General features: G+C 36.7%; 1 protein-coding gene across 2 annotated transcripts in view; it reads right to left on the reverse strand.

Annotated features, from left to right (window-relative positions):
- Nucleotides 1-22903, reverse strand: part of CADM2 (cell adhesion molecule 2) — a 664105-nt gene that overhangs the window by 62097 nt on the left and 579105 nt on the right. For both annotated transcript variants that reach the window (XM_032208157.1, XM_032208156.1), the window contains exon 8: nucleotides 2378-2556. In XM_032208157.1, coding sequence (XP_032064048.1) covers nucleotides 2378-2556 — 179 coding nt within the window. The remainder of the gene's footprint in view (nucleotides 1-2377; nucleotides 2557-22903) is intronic.

Genomic DNA, 22903 nt, shown 5'->3' on the forward strand with positions numbered 1-22903 from the left:
GGTTTAGGAGGATTATTTTTCACTGGGGACATTCAGGAATCCAATGAACAAAAGAAAGGATAAGACTGCCTAAATTGATAAAATAATTGTGTCAGTCTCTACCGTGCTTAAAACAAACTTATAAACTCTGAAACACAGTTAGCTGTTAAGCTCTAAACACCATCACATACTCTGTCACACTACTCTCATTGTTACAGAAATCTAGGAAGCACCTGACATTTATCTTCTGTAGTTCTAACACCAGAATTGCAGAAATGCAATTAGGAAAACGCTGGTACTCATAACAGAAAAGGTCAGCAGTGTTCAAGCTAAACCTGGTAACATACCTAATGTGCTGCCACACGTAACAGAATGCTTTCCTGATAATGAATGACTTTACTGACTGCCATGAAGTTGTTGCAAAATAATCAGATCAACAGGGGCATGCCACTACGTGAAAGACGCATAGGATATTCTGAAATAGTCTTTGATAAGGGTCCACTGCAAAGTCACCACTGATGGAAAATCTACCATTATAAAAGGCCATGTTTCCAAAAATTATCACATAAATAAATTGGGTGCAAAACACAAATGATAGAAATTTCAGTGTTTGGTAAGCAAGGAAGCCATTACTTCATCTAAGGCAGTGCACCTAGTGCATGCAGCCAACAAACAATACAGCACCATTTCTTGGATGTAAAATATATATATTTTTTGGTAGTAATAAATGTAAGTAGATGTTAGGGAGTTTAGTTTTTCTGTTTGTCTTTAATAGAGAAATACTCACACAGCAGTACAGGCTCAATGGTCCACATTCAAAGGCTTCCTTCTTACTTGTGTCACTACTGCTACATAAACTAATAGTGAAGTTTAAGAGAAATGAAAAGTAATCTAGAGGGTTCTTTTGATAAATCAGACATCAACAGCACTAAGAAATATCTCATCACTGAAAGACGAAGGTAGCATTTATTAGAAGTTTTCTGCCAAATACCAAGAGTCAGGTTAAGCCTTTAAGTGAAAAATATTTTTGAGAGCTTGCAAACACCAAAAAACATATATTTGTTATGCCTGAAGTAACTCTGAGCAGAATAAAACCTATGTACTTCCCATTTCAGTTTACAGACTATAATTTGTATTAGATTGTTTCACTTAATTTTTGCCATAGTTATAAAAAGTTGATTTTGTGTAAAAACTAGGGGAAAAAAGTACTGTGATGAATTGCAGTGCAGCTTTACCTCTTTATTCAGTTAGGTTAAAATTCAAACTATAGAACTTAATTTTCAAGGAATTATCATAGTTACATCTGTGATAAGACAGACTTTATGTTTTGAGACTGCTAGATCTTATAAAGTTTTCTTAAGGCTAAATGATAGCATTTTATTGTAGTTTCTCCTATGCCTGAGTTATATCAAATTATTTCTTGTTTAAATAAAAGCCTGGTATTCTTTTAGTGTGACACATACTGTTCACTAATTAATCAAGGAAAATAAATCAATTGAAATTTAATGTGAACCTTCCTATTATCAATTTCATTTGAAGAAGTATCTTGAATTTAGGACAGAACATGTTCTCAAAAGAGGATTGATTATAAAATTAAGCCAGATGCTATGATCAGCTAACTTGTATAAGCTGAATTTCATCAGTAGCAAGCTATAAATTATGTGAAGAGAAGTATCTGACAATCTGTCTTTGGTGGTCTATACAAAAAAAAGTCAAAAGGCTTCTGTCTGGTATTTTCAAATTTCCCTTCATATAGCCTTTTATAAACACTTTTAGCTGAACAATATGTGCCCGAGGCAAGTATTTATAAAACACTACATAACATAACACAGAATCACAGAATTGTAGGGGTTGGAAGGGACCTCGAAAGATCATCAGGTCCAACCACCCTGCCAAAGTAGGTTCCTTAGGGCAGGCTGTCTAGGTAGGCCTTGAATATCTCCAGAGAAGGAGACTCCATAACCTCCCTGGGCAGCCTGTTCCAGGGCTCCATCACCCTCACTGTGAAGAAGTTCTTTCACATGTTGGTGTGGAACTTCCTGTGCTCAATTTTGTCGCCATTACCCCTTGTCCTGTCCGCACAAACCACTGAAAAGAGGTTGGTCAAATCCCTCTGTCTCCCACAAAGTATAACAAAATATTTTTACAGATGTTTATTTAGTAAAAAGTTCACAACCTTAGTGAACATATTTTGTTTAACCTGTATGAAGAGAGGCATGCCAAAAGAAGGAAGTAAACATACTAACAACAACTAGAGAATAGCATCAATAAAAGTGCACTTATATTTTCACCTTTTTCCCGATGTTCTTTCCTTAATGATCGTAAGCAACCAATTCTATTTTCCTGAAATGCTACATATGTGTAACATGCACCAAAGAACTAAAGGGAATACACTCACCATGTACTATCAGGACATATTCTGTGCTGTTTCGGCCAATGGGATTTTTTGCTTCACATCGGTATGTGCCATTGTCTGTTTTGTTTAGGAAACTGATGCTTAGGACCCTGCCGTTGACAACCATTCTCTCGGGATCTGGTAGTTCTCCACCATCCTTTGTCCACAATACTGGTTCTGGCCTGTCGGATCCAAGGCAATACATTTAATCAGATACATGTAGTATGTATGTGAAATATTATGTATCAGCAACAGTAACTTGTGGATGATACTCTGTTATCACAGAATACTTAGTAATCATTTGAGTTACTGGATATAACAAGCATCTATTGCAACTTTACCGTCTAGTACCAGACATGAACTACTGAAGCGCAGGAACAGGCAGGAAAAAGAAGAGGAACAAATAAGTAAACAGAATGGTATTGGAAAAGGCCAAGGTCTTCCCTAAATAAATACATAAACAAAAGTGCTAATGATATTTCAGGGTACACAGTTTGGCAAGACATTTGGCAAGCTGTGTGAAAACAGCTCTCTGTGTGATGAGTAGCACGGTCTTGTGCACCTGACAGGCAACAGAAATCATGCGAGCAGGCTGAGGTGGATGTAAGTGGTTTGTAAACGGATTCTTAAATTATTTAGGCTATTCACATTCACAAGTGTACTTGCATGTACTGAGTGCTTTTCCTGAACCAGGCATGTCAGTTGCAAAGTAATGCATCTTACACACAATCTAAATTTATTTCTGTTGCTGCACTGTGTCACAGCTCATCCCCTTTTCCACCCTTTCTGCATGCTTCCCTTGAATAATTGTTTATTTTACAAACATTATCACAAGCAATATAAGATTTGACTTAAAATCCTGGACTTCCTTTCAGTGAAACCTTTCCTCTTTTACCTGGTGACCTCACGTCAGACCAAAGGCAAAGCACTGACAGTGATAACCTGTTAGCCAAGTTAAGGACACAGCAGAGAAGGGAAATGACTGTCTTATAGCTTCCCATACATCTTTCCACTGGCAACTGGTATTTAACTCTTTCCCAAAAATTCTCAAGAAGCTCTCCAGTTCAAAAGATTTGCCTAAGACAGCAGCAAGTATGTATTTCTTGTACACAGTCTTTGCCTGTATGTAACAAATTGCACTTTCAAATTTACGTGAGGGAAACCACCAAAAGGATAAGTCCACGATTAGAAATGAAAAGATGGCTTACTGAATCCCATCTCACAAACAGATGTAGCATCCCAGGTCTTTAGATACTAGTCACTAAAGCAAGATATACACAGCCTGCAGATTCAGTTATGCTTCTTCTATCTGGTAGCTTGGTACATTACAACCCAAATATCGATTCCTTTCTTTTGGCTGCACTACTTAAGTAATTTCAGTCAGTAGCAGTTCTAGATTTACAATTTATTTGGTAGCAGAATGTTACTATTTTTTTTTTTCTTATCAAAGTATGCACTTTTATGACTAAATAATAAAACAAATATGAAGTACTTTTATAAAAATCATCAAATGCCTACTTAGTTTCTAGTCTTACTGAAGAAATACTTAATTTGATTAATTTAAGGTGTCTACAACCTATTAAATATGAGTGTTAAGAATAAGAATTAAGTCTAAATACCCAAACAGAGACATTTTGCTAAAATGCAGCCTTACACACGGAATAGGCCTAATACCTGCAACAACATTTTTATTTTATTTTATTTTATTTTATTTTATTTTATTTTATTTTATTTTATTTTATTTTATTTTATTTTATTTTTTAATTATACAACGTACAGACAAAGCGAAATTTTCTGAAATGCACTCACTGCTATGTGTCTTCTATTACTATTTTTCTTTGGTAAAAAGGCCAGACATTATTTTTCTCTTGAGAAGCACCAGAGTTCTATATAGATTTCAGTAACATTTGGATGACAACTTATTAAATTATTACTGTACTTGTTACTGTTGGCTGTTCTCTGACACTGACTTTAATAACTTAAAAATAAATAATAAATCACACAGAATCATAGAATCATTTAAGTTGGAAAAGATCCTTAAAACCATCAAGCCCAACCATCGCCTAATGTTTCCAAGTCCATCACTAAACCATGTCCCTCAGCACCACATGCTCTTAAGCACCTCCAGAGACGGGGACTCTACCACTTCTCTGGGCAGCCTATTCCAATGCCTCACAACCCTCTCCATAAAGAGATACTTCCTGATACCTAATCTAAACCTCCCTTGGCACAAGTTGAGGCCATTGCCTCACGTTCTATGACTGGTCACCTGAGAAAAAAGACTGACACCCTCCTTACTGCAACTGCCTTTCAGGTAGTAACAGAAAGTGGTAAGGTCTCCACTCAGCCTCCTTTTCTCTACTAAATGACCCTAGTTCTCTCAGATGCTCCTTATGCATCTTGTTTTCTATTCCCTTCATCAGCTTCCTTGCTCTTCTCCGAATGCATTCCAGCAGCTTGACTTCCTTCTTGTAGTAAGGTGCTCAAACCTGAACGCCATACTTGAGGTACAGCCTCACCAGTGCCCAGTACAAGAGGACAATCTCTTCCCTAGTCAGGGAATATTACAACATTCACATAATTTTAAATCATGGATTAAGAACTATTGGTGTAATGGGCCTTATTTATATTTAACTGTAAATATGTCACAGTATTCTTCCTAAGTGTGCTTTCAAGCACTGATATCTAAATAGACATGTACACACAATACACATACCTCCTTTCTGCTTAACACTAGCAGGAAATCTAGATGTCCACATTGTTCCAGAAAAATTGTCCCACACAATTCACAACATTAAGGTGTGATTTGCTTTGATTTGTTAAAGTGGATGTGTTCAATTTTCTAGCAAACTCCTCATCGTTCCCCGTTTACCACTTTACTGTGAATCCGTAATCCCAGGAGTGGAAACTCTGAAACACTTCTGCTACAATGTAAACCATTACCTTCATAAATGGCACGTTAAAGCAACTTCTGTGCAGTGGTAATTTATGAAACGTACATTTTAAATTGAACTTAGATGGCATATCCTAGAGAAAAACCCATAGGATAACAAATAACTAGAAAATGGAGCCTTAGATCTAAATTATTCAAGGAGCTTTGTCACATCTTGGTATACCAACGGCAGTCCTACGCAGAGCAGTTAGAGAGGCAGGTCTACATCCTCTGGGTGACAAGGTGGCAGCACAGAAACCATCCCTTAATTAACAGATCCGCCCTGTGTGGGCTCAGCAGCAGCAGCACAGCCATCCCTGGGCAGCTGGCCTGTGGTCAGCACATCGTGGTGGCTGGGCGCAGACCTTGCTCCATCTCACCAGTCTCGGGAGAATGCTGCCTAAAGCAGCAACTGTCACAGCTGCAGAACTAAATCTTGCCTTCACTGCTGAAAAGCTTTGAGACACTCTGGTCTAAACAATTTATTAGTCAGGCAGAAGTGAGTTAAGAACATGAGACATGCTCAAACACCCAGGCCAGCACGCTGCTGCTGACAGCAACAACTGGACTGGCTGCTCAGGGAAAGCACATGAGCATGGCCACTGCCCATAGTCCATCCCTGTGCTCCGCCACCAGCCATAATCATCCCATGGGGATGCTGGAGGGCACGTCTCTTGTTCTCTTTAGTGTCTATGCAGTCTTTGGATCTGTTGCCCATAAATTTCTCAAATTTTTTTGAATCTGCTTACACTGCCAAACCAGACTTCTGTGGCAATGAATTCAAAAACGTTCCCTACCTGCTGTGTAAATGCTTACTTTTTTGTACTTTTATCTGTCTTGTACTGATCTCTGAGCCGTTGCAACGAATTATGGTAACAGAGTTTGGTAACAGTTCTGCATATTATAGCCTCACTATTAATTATGACAGACCTGTATTTAGTAGAATTTTCTTCTACTATCTCCCCCTTCTTTTCTCTACTTGTTTGAACTTGATACAGTCTGAGATTACTGGCAGGAAAAAACAGCAACACCCCTATATAAGAAAACAGACAGTCTAAATTTAGAAAACATTGGCCACTCCTTGATAAGAGCTTTAGCAAATTAATTGTCAAAAGCCCAAATGCAGTTGGAAGATCAGTGAAGAAACTCCTCTTCTGTGTCACGAGACACACTAAACTGTAATTTTTCTATAATTTATTTTATTGAAGAGTGTTCATGGATGTATATACAGAGGTTCATTTTTCACCCAACATTTTGAAAGTGTTCCAGCTCAGCTGGGGGATATTTAGGTTGGATATCCTAAAATATCAGGCAAACGTGTACACTTCTATTAACGCATATTTCTCTCTATTGCCTAGGTCTCTAATATTGAAGAACTTTACCTTTCGTTCACATATTAACAAATTGTCATGAGGCTACTGATAGGACTGGAACAAACAGGGTATCTCTGAGCCTTGCATTTGTGATTACTTCATGTTGAATCACACTTATCAGTTGACCCCACACTTTCTCAGGCAACCCCAAAAAAAGTATTTCTTGGAGCACAATGGCTATAAAATTGGAATGAGCACAGCGGCAACTAATACAGTTGTATTCTACCTTTGCACATTTCACAGCACAAACAAGCTCACCAACCTGCTCTGTCCTAACAGAAACATGCAGCCTGCTGATAATGAGGCAGTCACCCAAGGACCAAATTTGGGGCAACAGATGTTGTCTATATCCCTGGCTTAATCCCTCCCAGGTGGACGTGGCTATGTGGAAATAAGCTGTGCTACCACTGAGCCCCTTCATTGGGCTGGGAGAGGCAGCAGAGCTGAGGCACCAAGATGTTGTTTTCTTCTCCAAAACACAGCTCTGCCTCTGGCCTCACCTATTCTAATTTGCTCTCAGCATGACACTTTTTAAAACAAAAACAAACAAATTAAGTATGCTGCATTGAAGAAATTCTTTCAAAGACAGCTCAGATGTGACAGACAGATCATGCTAGTTTTTTGGCTAGCATGTACAGCCTTTACTAATTTAGTTTTGTGTGCTGATGCCCACAGTAACACCATTGGGATTGCAGTATACTAAAAGAAGCTAGAGATGCTAATAATGATTATGGCCAATGACTCTTCTGCCAACCCCCTAAAATAAGCTTAAATTCTATACCTTCCCTGAAAAACTGCTAATCAGATTTAGACTTTGGTATTATTTATATTTAATCCTAATATGCCCAGAAGCTTTCAGAAACTGACTTGCATAAGTGAACTGTTTTTTGGTATTAATAAATAAATTTGTCAACTGTCTTTATGTTAGCCTTCAAATGTGACATAAAAAGCAACGTAGTTTGGTATTCTTTCCCAGACAAACTGAGATGGGACTGCAATGAGGGAATTAAAACTGTTACCATATTCCAGAGGGATTCAGGTTTCATAATGTGGAACCAAAGTTTTCTTTCAAGCAACTTCACAAAGAATTTATGAATCCAGATAAAGTATTTCTTAATCCTGATGCTAAGAAATCTTTTCTTCTAAAACAAATCAGAGAGAAAGCTAAGGATGAACTGGAATGTGTTGAAAAAAAAATGTTTTAGAAAACATTGATTTAGTTGGAAAAAAGCATTTAGGCACAGACTTGACTTTTAAACAAGTGTTTACATAACACCTACGTCAACAGGATTTAAGTTCACTTTAATGTATTTGATAATCTAGGCCTTTAAAAGTCACACAGCATTATTTTAAAGCAAGTTCTTTAATTTTTGACCTCTTTCCCCACCCTCAATCAAAGTCCTACGATGCTTCAGAGTTTGCAATAATTCTCTCTTCTAGTGATACTTTTTGATATATAAACATTAAATTTATCTTAATTTAAATAATACATGCAGCTACTGTATCAGCTCTTCTTTCTGAATACAGTGAACTTAACACAATCCATTTTCACCTGGAAGTTCTTGGCTCTCTGCATTTTTTGTTACCCTTTTCTGATTTCTGTATACAGAAAGGTCATGGCAAAAGTGTTCTTCATTAAGACTTTGATCTCAAATGCTCAGAGACCTTAATGGCCTATAATTCTACCACCAGATAACCTTTTCACATCCACAAGATCTCACTCACACAACAGACAAAAAACAAACAAAACAAAACATGCCAGCTGTTTACATCCTCAGTCTCACTAAGCATATTATCATTCATTTGGGTACCTAAAGATCCCTTCAAGACTTTGTAGTCAGCGTGAATAAAAATAGGAAAGATATAAGTATTTGTGGAACACTAACAAGAGAAGTAAATTAATTATTTTGAGCATGGCCCTCATGAACTTTTAATTCTCCAAGCAGGGGCACACTTATTTTCTCTGAAGTCCATAAAAAACACACACTAGTGAAAGTGTTCAAATGAGTAATGGAAAAGGCACTGCCACTTTTATCAGAGCATTTTTGTTGAAATGCTGGTTTAACGTTAAAAGCAATCTAAGGGAATGGTTGCTTCATTAATTTGACCTTACAGAGTTTCTCTATGTTGAGAATCTGGATTTTAGATTTGTCAGTTAATCACCCAGTTGAAAGTTTAAAACCCGAGGGAACTTCTTGTTTGTACAAAGTCTCACTCTGATGAGTCATATTGGGATGAGCTGGTTTGGGAGCATTTCATCTATCAAAAACATCAATACTCTCAGTCTATAGCCTTTCATAAAAGGCTCAGATAAATGTTTTTTATTTTATCAGATAAGAACTCTCCATGATTTTGTATCTTTGCAGAGCTTGAGTAACCTTCATAGGGTATTTAACTCCCCAAAAGAATTAGTCAAAAATGTCCTAAGTATCTTTTATAAAGTTCTCTTTTTATTAGGAAGGAAGCTTTGAACATGTGAATTTCCTATTCACCATAACTATTCAGTCTATGCTTTTATCTTTCAAGCATCTCAGAAGGCATAACACAGCCTAAGAACATTTATGATGTCTTATACCAGTGTTTTTAAAATGGCTAAGAAATAAATTCCAAATGTATGTTAAAAATGAGGTGGCAATAAAATATAAATTTCTGCTTTCTACTTTACAAACATTTGTCAGGAATTCACAGCTATGAAAACAACAGGAACAACAAGAAATGTTAAAGAAAGTTGTGGTGTATTATGCTTTTGGAAAAGTTGCCTAAATTTAAAGAGGTGACAAGAATATTAAATGATGTTAGTATTCATCACTTATAGTAAAAAAAAAAAAAAAAAAAAAAAAAATAAAAAAAAAAATAAAAAAAAAAAATAAAAAGATAGAAAAAAAAAAGAAAAAAGAAAAGGTAAGAAAACAAGCAAACCAAAGCAAACAAAAACCCTTCATCCCTTATCTTCTGTTCTGGTTACAGATAAAACCTTTCTTTTATCCATCACAAATGCAGTGGGGTAACAGGACTTCCTGCCTGTAGCTTTCCTTGGATAAAACAGGCAGTCCTCTTACCTTCAGACTGACTCTTTGGGTTACACTTGCTTACCATGGTGATATGATAGACTAAATTTGCAGCTGAAAATCCTTATCCTGAACAAGGCTGTGACAGCAACTGATTAAAGTGACTCAGGAAAAGTCTTTTCAAAGCAAAGGTATTTTTTCTGTTGCTCAAAAATACAAAACATAGATTGTGAAGGGAGAAAAAGAGTATGTTTTCAAATTTTCCCCTATCTATACCATAATCTTTCCTTGCAACTATTTTTTTAAAGGTTCATTTCAGGTCAGTTAATATGCACCTTTAGCCATAAGAACCTGACTATTCTCTTTCTGCCATAATTCTCTTTCATGCTATATCTCCCTGTCATCAGGCTGATAATCCATTTACCTTTATCCTTTCATATCTCTGACCTAAGGTTTTCTACCCTTAGTACAGCTGTGTAATGATGCTGCTCTGTGTCTCGATAGCTTTTTCCCAATAGATTATCAAGCCATTATTATGTTAACTATAATGAAAATATTTGCCTGTAGTTTCTCCTGTTGCCTTTTATGTATTCCTCACCAATATTTCCTTTATTTTAGTCTTTCTCAAGAAGGCAAGACAATATCTAATAAATACTCTGAAAAATGTATATATCATATATATGTATATATGGAGCTTTTACCTAGTTCCATTATTATTCATAATGTTACCACAAAAGTATAAAAACCTGCTATGAATAACATTGGAGATATTGGCGTTCTCATAGTCATAAGAGAGATCAACAAGAGAAATTATGTGAAATCAGAAGATACCTTATCAGTGAGTTGCAACAGAAATAGCCCTTATATTCTCCTATTGTAATCAGCAGGGAGGCAAGAGATGTACAAAAAAAATTTTCTCAAAAAAAAAACCCTCTGTGGGGAAGATGCCATAGGGATGCAGTCCAGAATTTCATGTTAAATAACTCAAAAGCCATTGCCACATGAATGTAGATGTGGGGGAGTCCCTTAAGCTTGTTCATGAAATACCATCCTCCATAAGGTAAGTTAAACATGGGGGCAAAGACAGGGCATCAAATTAGCATGCTCACTGCTGTGAGTGATCCACTCTCTTTCCATGATTCACATTAGAAGTGAAAAAGTAGTTCAGAGTTATAATTCATTATCAGTAGGCATGGGGTATGTGTAGGAAAAGCAATGCTTTGTCAGGGTTAGTTTAGTTATGCTAGCACTGCTAGTCTGTTCAGCTTTGAAGGAAATGCAAAATCAGAGAGCTCACAAAAGTGCTGTATCGCTGATGGGACAATGTCAGAAAAAGTTTCATGATGCCATTGTGCTATACATCAAAACTGAGGTCAAATAAGCAGATTTTTCTCAATAGTGGAATGCATAGGAACCCATCACTAAAGTATCTGATAACACAGCTATTTATTTGATTTCTTATGCCCCCAGTATTAGAGCATGCAAATAGACAACTAAGAATAAATGCAGTAAGACTTGAAATCAAACTGTGCACAGCTGGTTGCTAACTTCATTCACTGCCCCAAATACCTCTAATTATACTCACACTAAGGCAAACATTTACCTAAAAAATGCATTTTCTTAAAAACTGCTCGTTACAAAAAGTTCTTAAGAAAGTACCATAATCATTCAGGTTACACATTCAGGTTTTGCTTTGCCAGTTTCAACAGTGCTGGTCCTAATGGCATTAATTTCTTCTAAGGCTTTTATCTGAACATCTTACCTTCTTTCTTCTTTATTAGCCAGAAGGAATCTCCTTTTTGTCTTAGAGATATTAAACTCACCTAGCAGTGAAATTACCACTGAATACCATAAAAATAACTTGCTAACCTCTTACAACTATCACCAGTCTTTAAAGAATTTAGACAAAACATGGTGCCTATTTTTTTTTTATTTTTTTTTTTTTTTTTTTTTTTTTTTTATGAGTCCTGAAGGAGACGTCTACTAAAAGTTCCTCATTGTCACAATAAACTAGAAATATATATATTTCTAGTTTTAGCAAGACTATCCTCTTGATTTGGGAGAGAAATAGTTGATTTTGTATTTTTCAACCTGACATTTTTTCTACTCTGCCCCGCTTTCCTTCCTCTTCTATTAGAAGCTACTCAATACGAGGTTAGGCTTGGCTGTCAAATGATCAAGGAAGCCAGGTCTGGCTACAAATCTCCTACTTCCCTTGCAGCCCCCTATTACTTAGGCCAATACCATTAGCAGAAATACTGGGAGATCCTGATCTACTTTTCCGTTGTGACAGACAGCTAAATCTTGTTTTGATAACATTAAGATTGCAGAGACCCTCAGAAAGTCAGCTTGGCTAATTGAAATTAATAGCTTCAAATCCATATATTAGTTTATTTGCTAAAATGCACTTTATAAGGGGGAAAGCTTACCTTTTTCTCCTTTGATTAGCAAAATAAATGCTATTATCTTTAATTTACATAAGAAATGAAACATTTTTGCAATGTTCATACTTGACAAATCACATGGACCTCCTGTAGAGTGAACAAATTCAAAATTTATGTCTTTTGGAGGCTTATAAGCCGTAACTTTCCAACATTTAAATAGAATTTAACTATAGACTCTTGAACTATTCACAAAAGGTCTTAACTGTGTGCCAGTGTGTAAAGTTAGATCAGGACTGACAGGCATCTGCTGTTGCTTAAGGCTTAGAGTTCATGCTGACTATTCAAATTATTCACCATGTGTTTTTAAATAATCAGGTGATTTTTCTGTATTCTGTTACCTGATATTATTCAGCAATTTTAATTTCTGCAAAAAGTTTTCCTTTGAATATGCCATACTGAGAAACGTTTCTAAAAGTTATTGTACTATAGTATTCCTTATTTTCTGATTCTAGGAATTCTGTGACATTCCAGCTCAGACTATATAGCAAAATATGTAAAACCATTAAAATCCTCACCATCCAAATTGAGTATAAATGCCAAGTGGAGCCCTTTCTGATTGATATGAAAAATAATATTCTGTTCATTGATCAGTGAACAACTCTGTCCTTGTCAGAATCAAAAAGTAATCCAAGAACTACCATAATGACTCAACAGTACTGAAATGAATAAACACCAAGTGTGACTATATATGAAATCTGAAATATTAAGTTTTCACTCATTTCACCTTTTTGTTAGTACTTAACAACAAGCCACTTGCAGAATACTGTTTGCTTTTAAAGTCTTAAACCCACAGAATCATATTTAAACTGCAGTTAAGGATCAATATCATCAAGAACAAAAGTCCTCTAGTTTCTGTGATAGTTGCCTACTTCAGCTACCATTCTTTTTGCAGTAATGCAGGATCTTAATACATATTATCACTCCAAAACATAATACATATTTTCTAATAGCAAGTTCTGGAAAAAGCAAATCTTTAAAGTATTCCAAATATCCAATCCTCTCAACCTAGCATAGGTTCAGACATCTGTGTTTCAGGATAAGCTGTACAAAAATATTTTTAACTCTCATGGAAGTATAAAGTGTATTTCAGATTTTGTAGCTGTTTTAAGTATGTTTAATTGCTTACTGATTGCCAGTCTTATTTTGGTACAAAGAAATCTCTGAATCATTTCAGACTTCATTTTGAAGTTTGTACTTTAAAGCAAGAAATAAATCCAAATAATATTCTTATAAGACACTCCAGTTTTACCACTTGCATATAATAAAAGAACTGAAAAGTATTTCTGAGTTTATTATTTTGATTAACAATACTGTCAGGTTGAGTCTCATCATAAAACCTTTCTTAATTGTTTTAAAACATTTTCTTGTGATACTAAATATTCCTGCAAGTATACCTTTAGCATTCATACAAGCCTGGTACATCTCTATAGCTGTACTTTCTTTACCAAAATGTTTTTCAATTTATTTATTTATTTATTTATTTATTTTAGATCTGAACTCTTCAGCTCTTTAGATGATTTGCAAAGTTTCTTACAGTCTTGAAGTGTTTATTGCTGTTACTGTTATACTGTTGTTGATATCCAACCAACTTGCTAATTTCTTTAATGGAACAGCTTCTTCATCGAAGTGCTAGATCTTGTGACTAATTTTCTTTGAGGAATTCAAATCTTTTGTGGGTGGGTTAACCCAAGTAGGTAACTCAGGACCCCAAGGCCACTTTCTCACTCCCCCCATCACTCTCTCTCTGGGTTGGCAGAAAGAAAAGGAAAAATGAAAGAAAGAAAACATGGGGCAAGAGAAAATTTGTTTAGTAAGTGACAGAGAAGTGGAAGAAGAGAGAAAGAAAACAAAATAAGCAGTGTAAAGGCAAGAGGAAAGATGGCCACCTTCCCTAAACCCTTCCCTTTTTTGTTGCTGAGCATGACGTTGTTATATGGGATAGAGTATCTCTTTGGTTAATTCGAGTAATCTGCTTGGCTGTGTCCTCCCTCAGCCTCCTGTGCACTGCCCAACTACTCACCGGGGGGATGAAACGAGAAACACAGAAGGCCTTGGCACTGCACAGCTTGCATTCAGACACAGCTAACACACCTGTGTTCTATCAGCATTGTTTTGGTCCCAAAGCTAAACCTGTATATGGCCTGTTTTGGTGAGAATTAACTCTGTCCCAGCCACACCCAGTATAACATCTCACTGTTCTTGTTATCTCCTCTCTCTCTCTCTCTTCCTCTATTTCTCTTTCCTTCTTTCTCTCTTCTCTATATTTAAATCCATCCACAATTTCCTACACTTACCAGGCCCTGCAAATGTACCTGTGGCTGGAGCTCTTAAATTCAAAATTGCTTTCTTCCTGAACAGTCAGATTGGTACTGTAAAAATAGGTACACTCTACCTTCGATGTGTAGTATGTACTGCATGCTTACACAATGTTTAGGAGAAAGCTGCCAGTTTGTTTTCCACAGCAGCTTTTATTCATACACTACTGGGACATTGTCAGTAAGCTTTTTAGGCCAGTCTTGGAGAAAAATAAAAAGTAAAAAAAAACAGATACAAAAAGGTTTTGTAGAGTTTCTCTTGCACCAGAGCTACACAATCTTACACACACACAACTGAACACAGTTTAAAAAAAAAAAAAAAAGAAAAAACAAATCCTTTTACGTATACCCTTCAACCTTGACATATCTGAAGATTAAAAACATTGCATGCTTTCTAAGAGACTCTTATCTTCATCTTTTCACTTGGGCATCCACTTCTGCTAATTCCTTAGTCAGAAAGTGGGAGCTACTCTGTGAGCACTGCAGATTTATTCATTTTAATGTTTGTTTGTTTTTTAATAGAAGAGAACAGTAAGTCATTTTGGCTACATGGTCCATATACTGCCATACCATTACCTTGCCTTCTGTTTTTCAGTTTTGCTCAAATCTCTCCCACATTTGTCATATACTCTACCTACATGCAAAATGGTGTCTGACTCCAAGCCCATTCTGTTGTTTTTTTGTTTGTTTGTTTGTTTGTTTGTTTTGTTTTTGTTTTTTTTGTTTGTTTGTTTGTTTGTTTTCTCTCTCCCCTCTGGATCTGACCAGCTTCTCAAACAACAGGGTGGACATTTCTACTCCTTTCTTAAGTCTTGAGACATTGTAGGTAATTACTCCCATGAAAGGCAAAATTTGCTAAATGACTTTCTACCTTTCAGTAGAAATGGAAACAGAAAAGACAGAAGGGAAAAGGAGCCTGCCAAGTTTCCCAGCTTTCAGTGCCAGAATATCACTTGGGAGCAAGCAGAGAACTGAAAAATATAGTCACGCTGATGTATATCATAAACAAAAAGGTAAATCTTTTTTAAATACACCATTAGAAGGTCAGGGAATAAGCACTGAATTCATTATTATTTTTTTTTCTTTTCAGATTTATTCTGAAAAAGAGATGGATATTTTAATGCATTTTTAGTACCTCAAATCAAAATAAGTAGTATTTTAGAAGCTTTTTTGTAGACACCTCTTAACCATGCTTTTTTATATGAACATTAAAGTCTGAGGCTTAAAACTTAAGTTCAGAGAAAGCACTATACCCTTTACAGTTTACAAACAGCTTTCATAAAAAGTGCACTTAAAAAAATTCTGTCTATAGAAAACAATGTCTGCAGTATGTATGCCTATACTGTTCATTTTGTGTTGTCAATTTATAAATAATTTATATTTCTTTTAAATTTCAACCAGGAGGAAAAAAAAAAAAAAAAAAAAAAAGTCCTCCACAAGTCTAATATCTCTTTCAAAAGGATTCCTGAGGCTAAAAAGGCAATAAGAGGTGTAAGCCAGTACAACAGCAGGAAAGAAAAAAAATACATTTAAAATCTCATGTCGTAAATCCTGCCTTACTTTCAGGGGAATGGGGACCTTGCAGAGGTGTGTAGGTACTACTGCCACTGTCAGGAACTGCCACTAGCTCAAGGCCAAAATACCAGGAAATATTTTGCAGGGAATATCTGTGGGTTGGTTTGACTCAACCATAGATTAGATAAGGTGTTTTCCAATTTTATGAAGTAGCAAAGACGCTGCTTTTGTATCAAAAGTCTTGCACTGAAGGCCTGCTATAGACAGATTGCACAACAACAAGCTGTTCAGGTGGAAGCACAATATATTATCTGCTACACAGTCATATAGCAGCTCTCACAAGCAATGGATAAGATATCCCTAACAACATATCAATAATTAAGAACAGGCGACAGCCTTGGTTCTAAGAGATTGTGCAAGCAGTGAAGGGGGAGAAATCTCTCCTGTCAAGTGCATCTCCCTTATTGCTGCAGGCAGAGAGGAATGCAGGTTCAGTGAAGCTGCAAGCTCCTCTAGAGAATGAAAAGTCAACAGAGACCAAGCTTCAGACTAGTGGCCAGGTAGCCTCACACAGTGAAAAAGCAACATCCATTCAGGGCTACAATAACATTACTTCAGCTGGGGAATGATGAAGAAGAGAAACAGAGATGCCCTGAAAGCTCCTTTAAAATTTCAGAGCTTGAACTACCCTGGCTCAATGCTGAGCATGTCTGTAATATACTCCCTTCCCCGGTTGTGCCTGGTATTGGTGCCATTTATTGATGTGCAAATTAGAAAGTCAAATTTCTTTCCTTTCAGATTTATAATCTAAGACATACACTCAGATAAAAGGGGAAAAAAGAAGAGGGGAAGCTACACAGAGGTAAGTGAATATAAAGAAAAATTGTCACACCTTGTTTAAACGTTTTATTGCTGTTCTTAGGGGTTTTTTCTTTTCTGTCAGAGTACAGCTGAGATGATAAATGGCATGTAAGAACTTCATTCACATGAAAAAACGTTGATTAAACATAGAAATCTTAAGGGCCTGGTTTAGTTATAATTCTAGTTCTATAGGTTTCTAATTATGTAGTCTGTATTCAAACAGCTAAATCTTCGGGCTTCTTATACTGCTGTTTACACCTTGTTGATTCCTTCTTAACCTTTAAGAGCTATTGAGAAATTAGTAGATTATTCTTTTTCATCAGCTATAAGTAAATCATGACTATAAGAACAAAGGATAATAGAAACTGCAGTGGATTAAATGGACAATAGCCAAAAAAAATGTATTTCAAAGACATGCAAATGTCAGCAGTATTACGATAATATGTTGCTCAAGTGGATACCTCAGAATGGCATCTGAAAATTACTGGGATTAACCAGGAACTATGCTCTTAATGCTAATGAAGTACTGCTGAGGATAGGAAAGCAGCAGCAAAGCATAATGACAGGATGAGCACACCTTAGTTGCTATGCATTTCATAGAACACAGGAAAATAACATCCTCTCATCTAGTATGTCTTCAGATCATTTTATAACATTGTGTTCTTCACAAAAGTTTACAAGTACATTGCAATCCCAAGCCAGAGTACCAAGACCTGAGGAAAATACCAGTTAATCAGAAATAATAAAAATAACTAATTAAATAAATAGATGAGAAATTCACCATGATTTGTGTTAAATACTTTACATTTTCATATTATAAGATTAAAAAGAATGTATACTTTCTAAATCCAGTTTGGCTAAGAGACAAAGACTAGCATAGGTCAAGCCAAAGTGCCACTTTTCATGCAACTCTATAGGTAAAGGTATTGGTAGAGACTGCAAGGAGGAAACAGGAGGTAACTTCTGTCACACAACATTCTCAGTTCCGTTTTTTCTTTTTCTTTAATCAATAGTATGTCTCATGGTGATATCCCCACTACCAGTTGAGGACAGAAGTGTATATCAAGATATCAATGAGCAAAGATTATTATGAGCTTTTTTTTTTTTTTTTTTTTTTTCCTTTGAGGAGTCAAGATTTTAGACTGCTCAGATATTTCAGGCTGAGACACTAAGGGACATTCATATGCCTAACTTGCACTGTTTTTAATAAGAGCTGTGTCCCAGTACTCGTAAGAAGCCATGTCACTATTATTACAAGTAAGCTGAGAAATCCCATCTAAGAAACACCAGCTGCATTTCTGGGCTAGGGTCAAATGTTTGCTGGCACAAGAATCAAAGAGGAAAATGAAGAGTGGCTGATTCACTTCCGCTTTTTCCATTAAGTAAACAGTTGAAAATCTGATTCAGAGTTACTTGCTCATCCAAATAGTACTTGTTTAAAATCTTGTGACTATTGATGTAAGACACAGTCAAGGAGAAGCTTCATTAAACTAAAATTCCTTGATGCATTTGAGATGCAGCAACAGCACCCAGAGAGCTGATAAAAGTACCAGTGCTGCAACTTTAACAGTAAGCAAGAACTATACAAAGTCTTCAGTACCAATCCTCATTAACCAAGCAATGCGCTTCTTGGTTTTCAGTGCATGTAAGAACACTGCTCATCATGAAGTTTGAGAGATGTAGCAGAAGATCTTTTCATTAGACAAGAGACCTTTAATAACTAGCCATAGCAATGACTTTTATGTTGTTTAGTTGAAATATGGATTCTTCTCAATAAGTACCAAATATTTATAACAGTTATTGGAACATCAAAGGAGTGGAAATATGCTGTAATATTTTTGTACATTGGTTACATTTTTTCAGTGGTGTCAAAAAGCTCTAGAAAATAGCTGATGTTGAAGCACACTGCATTAGATCACAATAAATAATGAAATGCTTCATGCCTTCAAGAGAATATAATGAAAGCTTAATAACAATACATTGGGAACTTATGATTATTTATATTTCAGAGCTGAGTCCTATACTGTGGTGTGTCAATTTCTTTTACATCTAAAAATAACTTATGAAACTGTAATACAATAAAGGGAAAAAAAGACAAATATTATTTACTTAGAGGAGTTTGTTTTTGTTTTCCCAAATGTATCATTATCTTCAAACAGAGGGGAGTGCTTTAGTTCACACAAACTTCTCTCACACAGAAAATTATCCATTAGTACCTTCATGGTAATAGTTTTAGCACAGTAAAGGAGATATCCTCAAGCTCTCAGTGGGATCCAGCTCTATTAGCATCTAGTGTCAGCAATCCACAACAGTCTACATTCAAAGCTTAACAGCTGTACTGGATCAGACTAAAAGTTCAGCTAGCCCAGTGCCTTATCTCCAACACCAGGGATGAGCAGATGTCTAGGGAACAGGCCAAGCAGCGATGCTGCCTCCGCAAGCACAATTCCAACCTACAACTATCTCAGGTGCTTCTGACACCAAACATAGTGCAAACCTAGAGGATTTTCCCTTTTATACATAAGTTTATCAGCTTTCCCTTGAACTATGACGCATTTTTACCAGCTGTCCTAACTGTTGACAACAAATTCCAAAACTCTGTCACTGTGTGAATGACCTCCTCGCTTTATTATAAAACTGGTTCTTACTAGCTTTGCTTAGCATTTAATTTTTCTATTTGAAGAGAGAATGAACCAGCAATCCCTATCAAATATATCTGTATCATTTATAATTTTGTAAACCACTGTAATATTTTCCCCATGTATCAAGTGGGCCACCACCTGGCATAGAGTTTTTCCTATTGTCAAGACAAGATGTCAGCTCTACAGACTTGCGCATTCTGGGATCTCTCCTGAATCCCTTTTGTCCCAAGTTAGCACAATAGTTTTAAGCGTTAAGTTTCTTGTCACTGTTCTTAATTCATCTATTTCATTCTTGATTCCTTTGAACTCCAGGGTGAAACCGCTTGGTCCTCCTGGCATTTTATCCATTTGTTCCACATCTCCTATTCAGTCCATTTAAGAAAAACTTGCCAATAAGCCCCTCAATAAATAAATAAATAAATAAATAAATAAATAAATAAAAGGACCCGGTCTGTAATATACCCAGTTTCTTCCACAGTATTTGATATATCAAATTCATTTGGGTTTCTCTTACACCTTGATTCTTAGCTGATCCTACAAATGTACTGGAACATTTTCTCTTGATATATTTCAAGGAAGGTTAAATACTACTTTCAATTACCTTTGCTAGCTATTCTTCAAATGTTCTCTTTCTTCCTTTTTTTTTTTTTTTTTTTTTTTTTTGGGGGGGTGGGGGGTGGGAGTTAGGATAAGGAACAAGGGAACAATTCAAGGATCTCCTCTTTCAGTTGGAAAACAACTTCAGCTTTTCAAATTATGTCTTCAGCATTTGTATTACTTTCCTTTCTCTTCTGTTTAGCCTCACCAATTCCTCCTTCTCAAGTGATTCTGCTAGGTAATATGTATTGACCCTGTGATTTTATTTTTTATTTTTCCAGCGCAGTTCACAGGCTCCCTGGAAAAAAAATAATTATCTTAGCTTCCCCTTTTAGCTTCTTTTTAACAATATTCCTTGTTTTTTTATATTGCTCTCCTTTTTGATGTTGATTACCATATAATTGTCTACTTCCTATTTTGCCTCTAGATGCAAACTGCAAGTAAATACATTTTAAAGAACTAGCTGAACTTAGACCTGAGATAATGCAGAGCACTCCATTGAATTACCATTCCCTGTGACAAACTGGAGCAATTGGAGCATTCTAGAGACTGCATATATAAAATAAGAAGATAGGCCAGGGATATTTCAAAGCAATAGTAAATAAATAAATAAATAAATAAATAAATAAATAAATAAATAAACAACATGATAATACAATAAAATAGCAATAATAAGTTAAAATATCCACCTTTCACTTACCTTTATTCTATCATTCCCAGTGAAGCCGTACTTTCCCTTACCTTGTCAGCTCACCCACCTTTGGAGTGAGCAGTCTGCTGCTAATGTTATAGATGTGGCTGGATGTCCCTCTCATGATGGGACAAGGAGTGGGGACCCATGTTTTGTAATTTCATTTTAAAAGTGATCAATACAGTGTTTTAAGCATTAATAAAAAATTGTAACAACAACAAAACATATGTATCTATGGAAACTTGCTGCATGTTTTCAGTAGTTCCATATTATAAAGTTCATTACAGAATCCTTGTGCATATGTATGACTGTGTATATGTATGACTGTGCACCAGCCCTTGGCAAGATTTTAGCTGGCTGCCCCAAACTCACTGAGAAGCTGTACTGGTTGTAGGTGTCAAGGTGCTGGGAGTGGCTGTGGAGGGATGGGCATTGGTGGTCCTGTGCTAGAAACAGCTGGTTCTAGGGGACCCACCACAAGGCATAGCTGAATCCATCAGCCAAGCTCGTGGAGCCTCTGGGAAAATATTGGTAAGAAAGGGCAAAATGCAGCATGACAGAGAGAGGAGTGAGGAAAATAACATGAGAAACAGCCCTGTGAACACCAAGACTGGAGAGGAAGGAGCAGGGGGAGATGCACCAGGAGCCAGAGCAGAGATTCCCCTGCAGGCTGTGAAGAATCACAGAATCATCTGGGTCGGAAGAGTCCTCCAAGATCACCGAGTCCAACCTCTGACTAACAAGTCCTCCACTAAACCACATCACTAAGCTCTACATCTAAACGTCTTTTGAAGACCTCTAGGGATGGTGACTCAACCTCTTCCCTGGGCAGCCCATTCCAATGCCTAACAAGAAGACTATGATAGAGCAGGTATTTCCCTGCAGCCCATGGAGAGGACAAAGCCAGGGAACATATCCACACTACAGCGCATAGAGGACTCCATGTTGGAGCAGGTGAATGTACTCTGAAGGAACTGTGGAGAACCTGTGGGTAAGCAGCCTTATCCTGAAGGACTGCAGCCCATAGAAAGGACCCACTCTCAAGTTGGGAAAAGTGTGAGGTTGAAGGAGTGGCAGAGAGGAGTTGTTATAGACCAGCCACAGCCCCCCACTCTGCCTGCACTGCTCAGCAAAAGGGGAGGTAGAGAAGTTGGGAAAGAAGGAGTGAAGTTGAGTGTGGGGGAAAAAAAATGGGGTGGGGGAGTAGGTGTTTGAGCTTTTGTCTCTGTTTCTCACCATCTCACACTATTTTAACTGGCAATAAATTTAATTATTTTTCCCCAAGTTGAGTCTGTTCTGCTTGTGATGGTAACTGGCAACTGATTTCCATGTCTTTATCTTGACTCATGTCCTGTTGAGCAGGACAAGTGAGTGAGTGGCTGGGTGGGCATCTGGCAGCTGGCTGAGGTCAACCCACCACATATGGGCATGTTGCAACTCAAGATGAACCTGGAAGCAGATGCACAGGATATCATTTTACTGTCCTTTGCTAGTTAGTTGCCTTTTCTTTTTTTTTTTTTTTGCTTTTTTTTTTTCCTTTTTTTTTTTTTTTTTCTTCTGTTTTCCAATGTATGGCCACTAATCGCTCTCATCTTGTTTGCAATTTTTTGACAAGGAATAACATGTGCTTTCTTCCTTTGTTTAAGACTGTTTTCTCCAACCTCTGTTGCATAACGCACAAAATCAGATATGCATACAGCTGGGCAATGTCTATCATAAAATTTTCTGTTGACATTGCTACCAGCTAAAATGCAGTAGACACACCGCTGTCTCAGCTAGATCATTCCCTAACTGGGTTATCCACATTCAGAACCCTGGAGTGGCTACTCAGCCCCTCAGCTGCTTATAGCGGGTTCATAAATGAAGGACAAACCATGCAAACAGCAATAGCAGTTCCTTGGCAATTCTCTTCTCCAAGTGGTTCTGCATCCGTCCTGCCTGCAACTTTTGCTCTTCTGTGAAAGACTACAAATAACAGACTCAGTCTTTCCTCAGGTCTTTTACTATAGGTTCTGGAAACAGTGCACAGTGGTACTTTAAATACCAAGCCTTGAATCTGGAAATTTCATTGTAACTAGCCAAAAACAGGACTGAGAAACCTCCTAGGTTTTACCTGCAATACAGAGAGACTAGGACTATTAAAAAAAAAAT

This window comes from Aythya fuligula, chromosome 1 (assembly GCF_009819795.1).
Source record: "Aythya fuligula isolate bAytFul2 chromosome 1, bAytFul2.pri, whole genome shotgun sequence".
Taxonomy (NCBI): Eukaryota; Metazoa; Chordata; class Aves; order Anseriformes; family Anatidae; genus Aythya; species Aythya fuligula.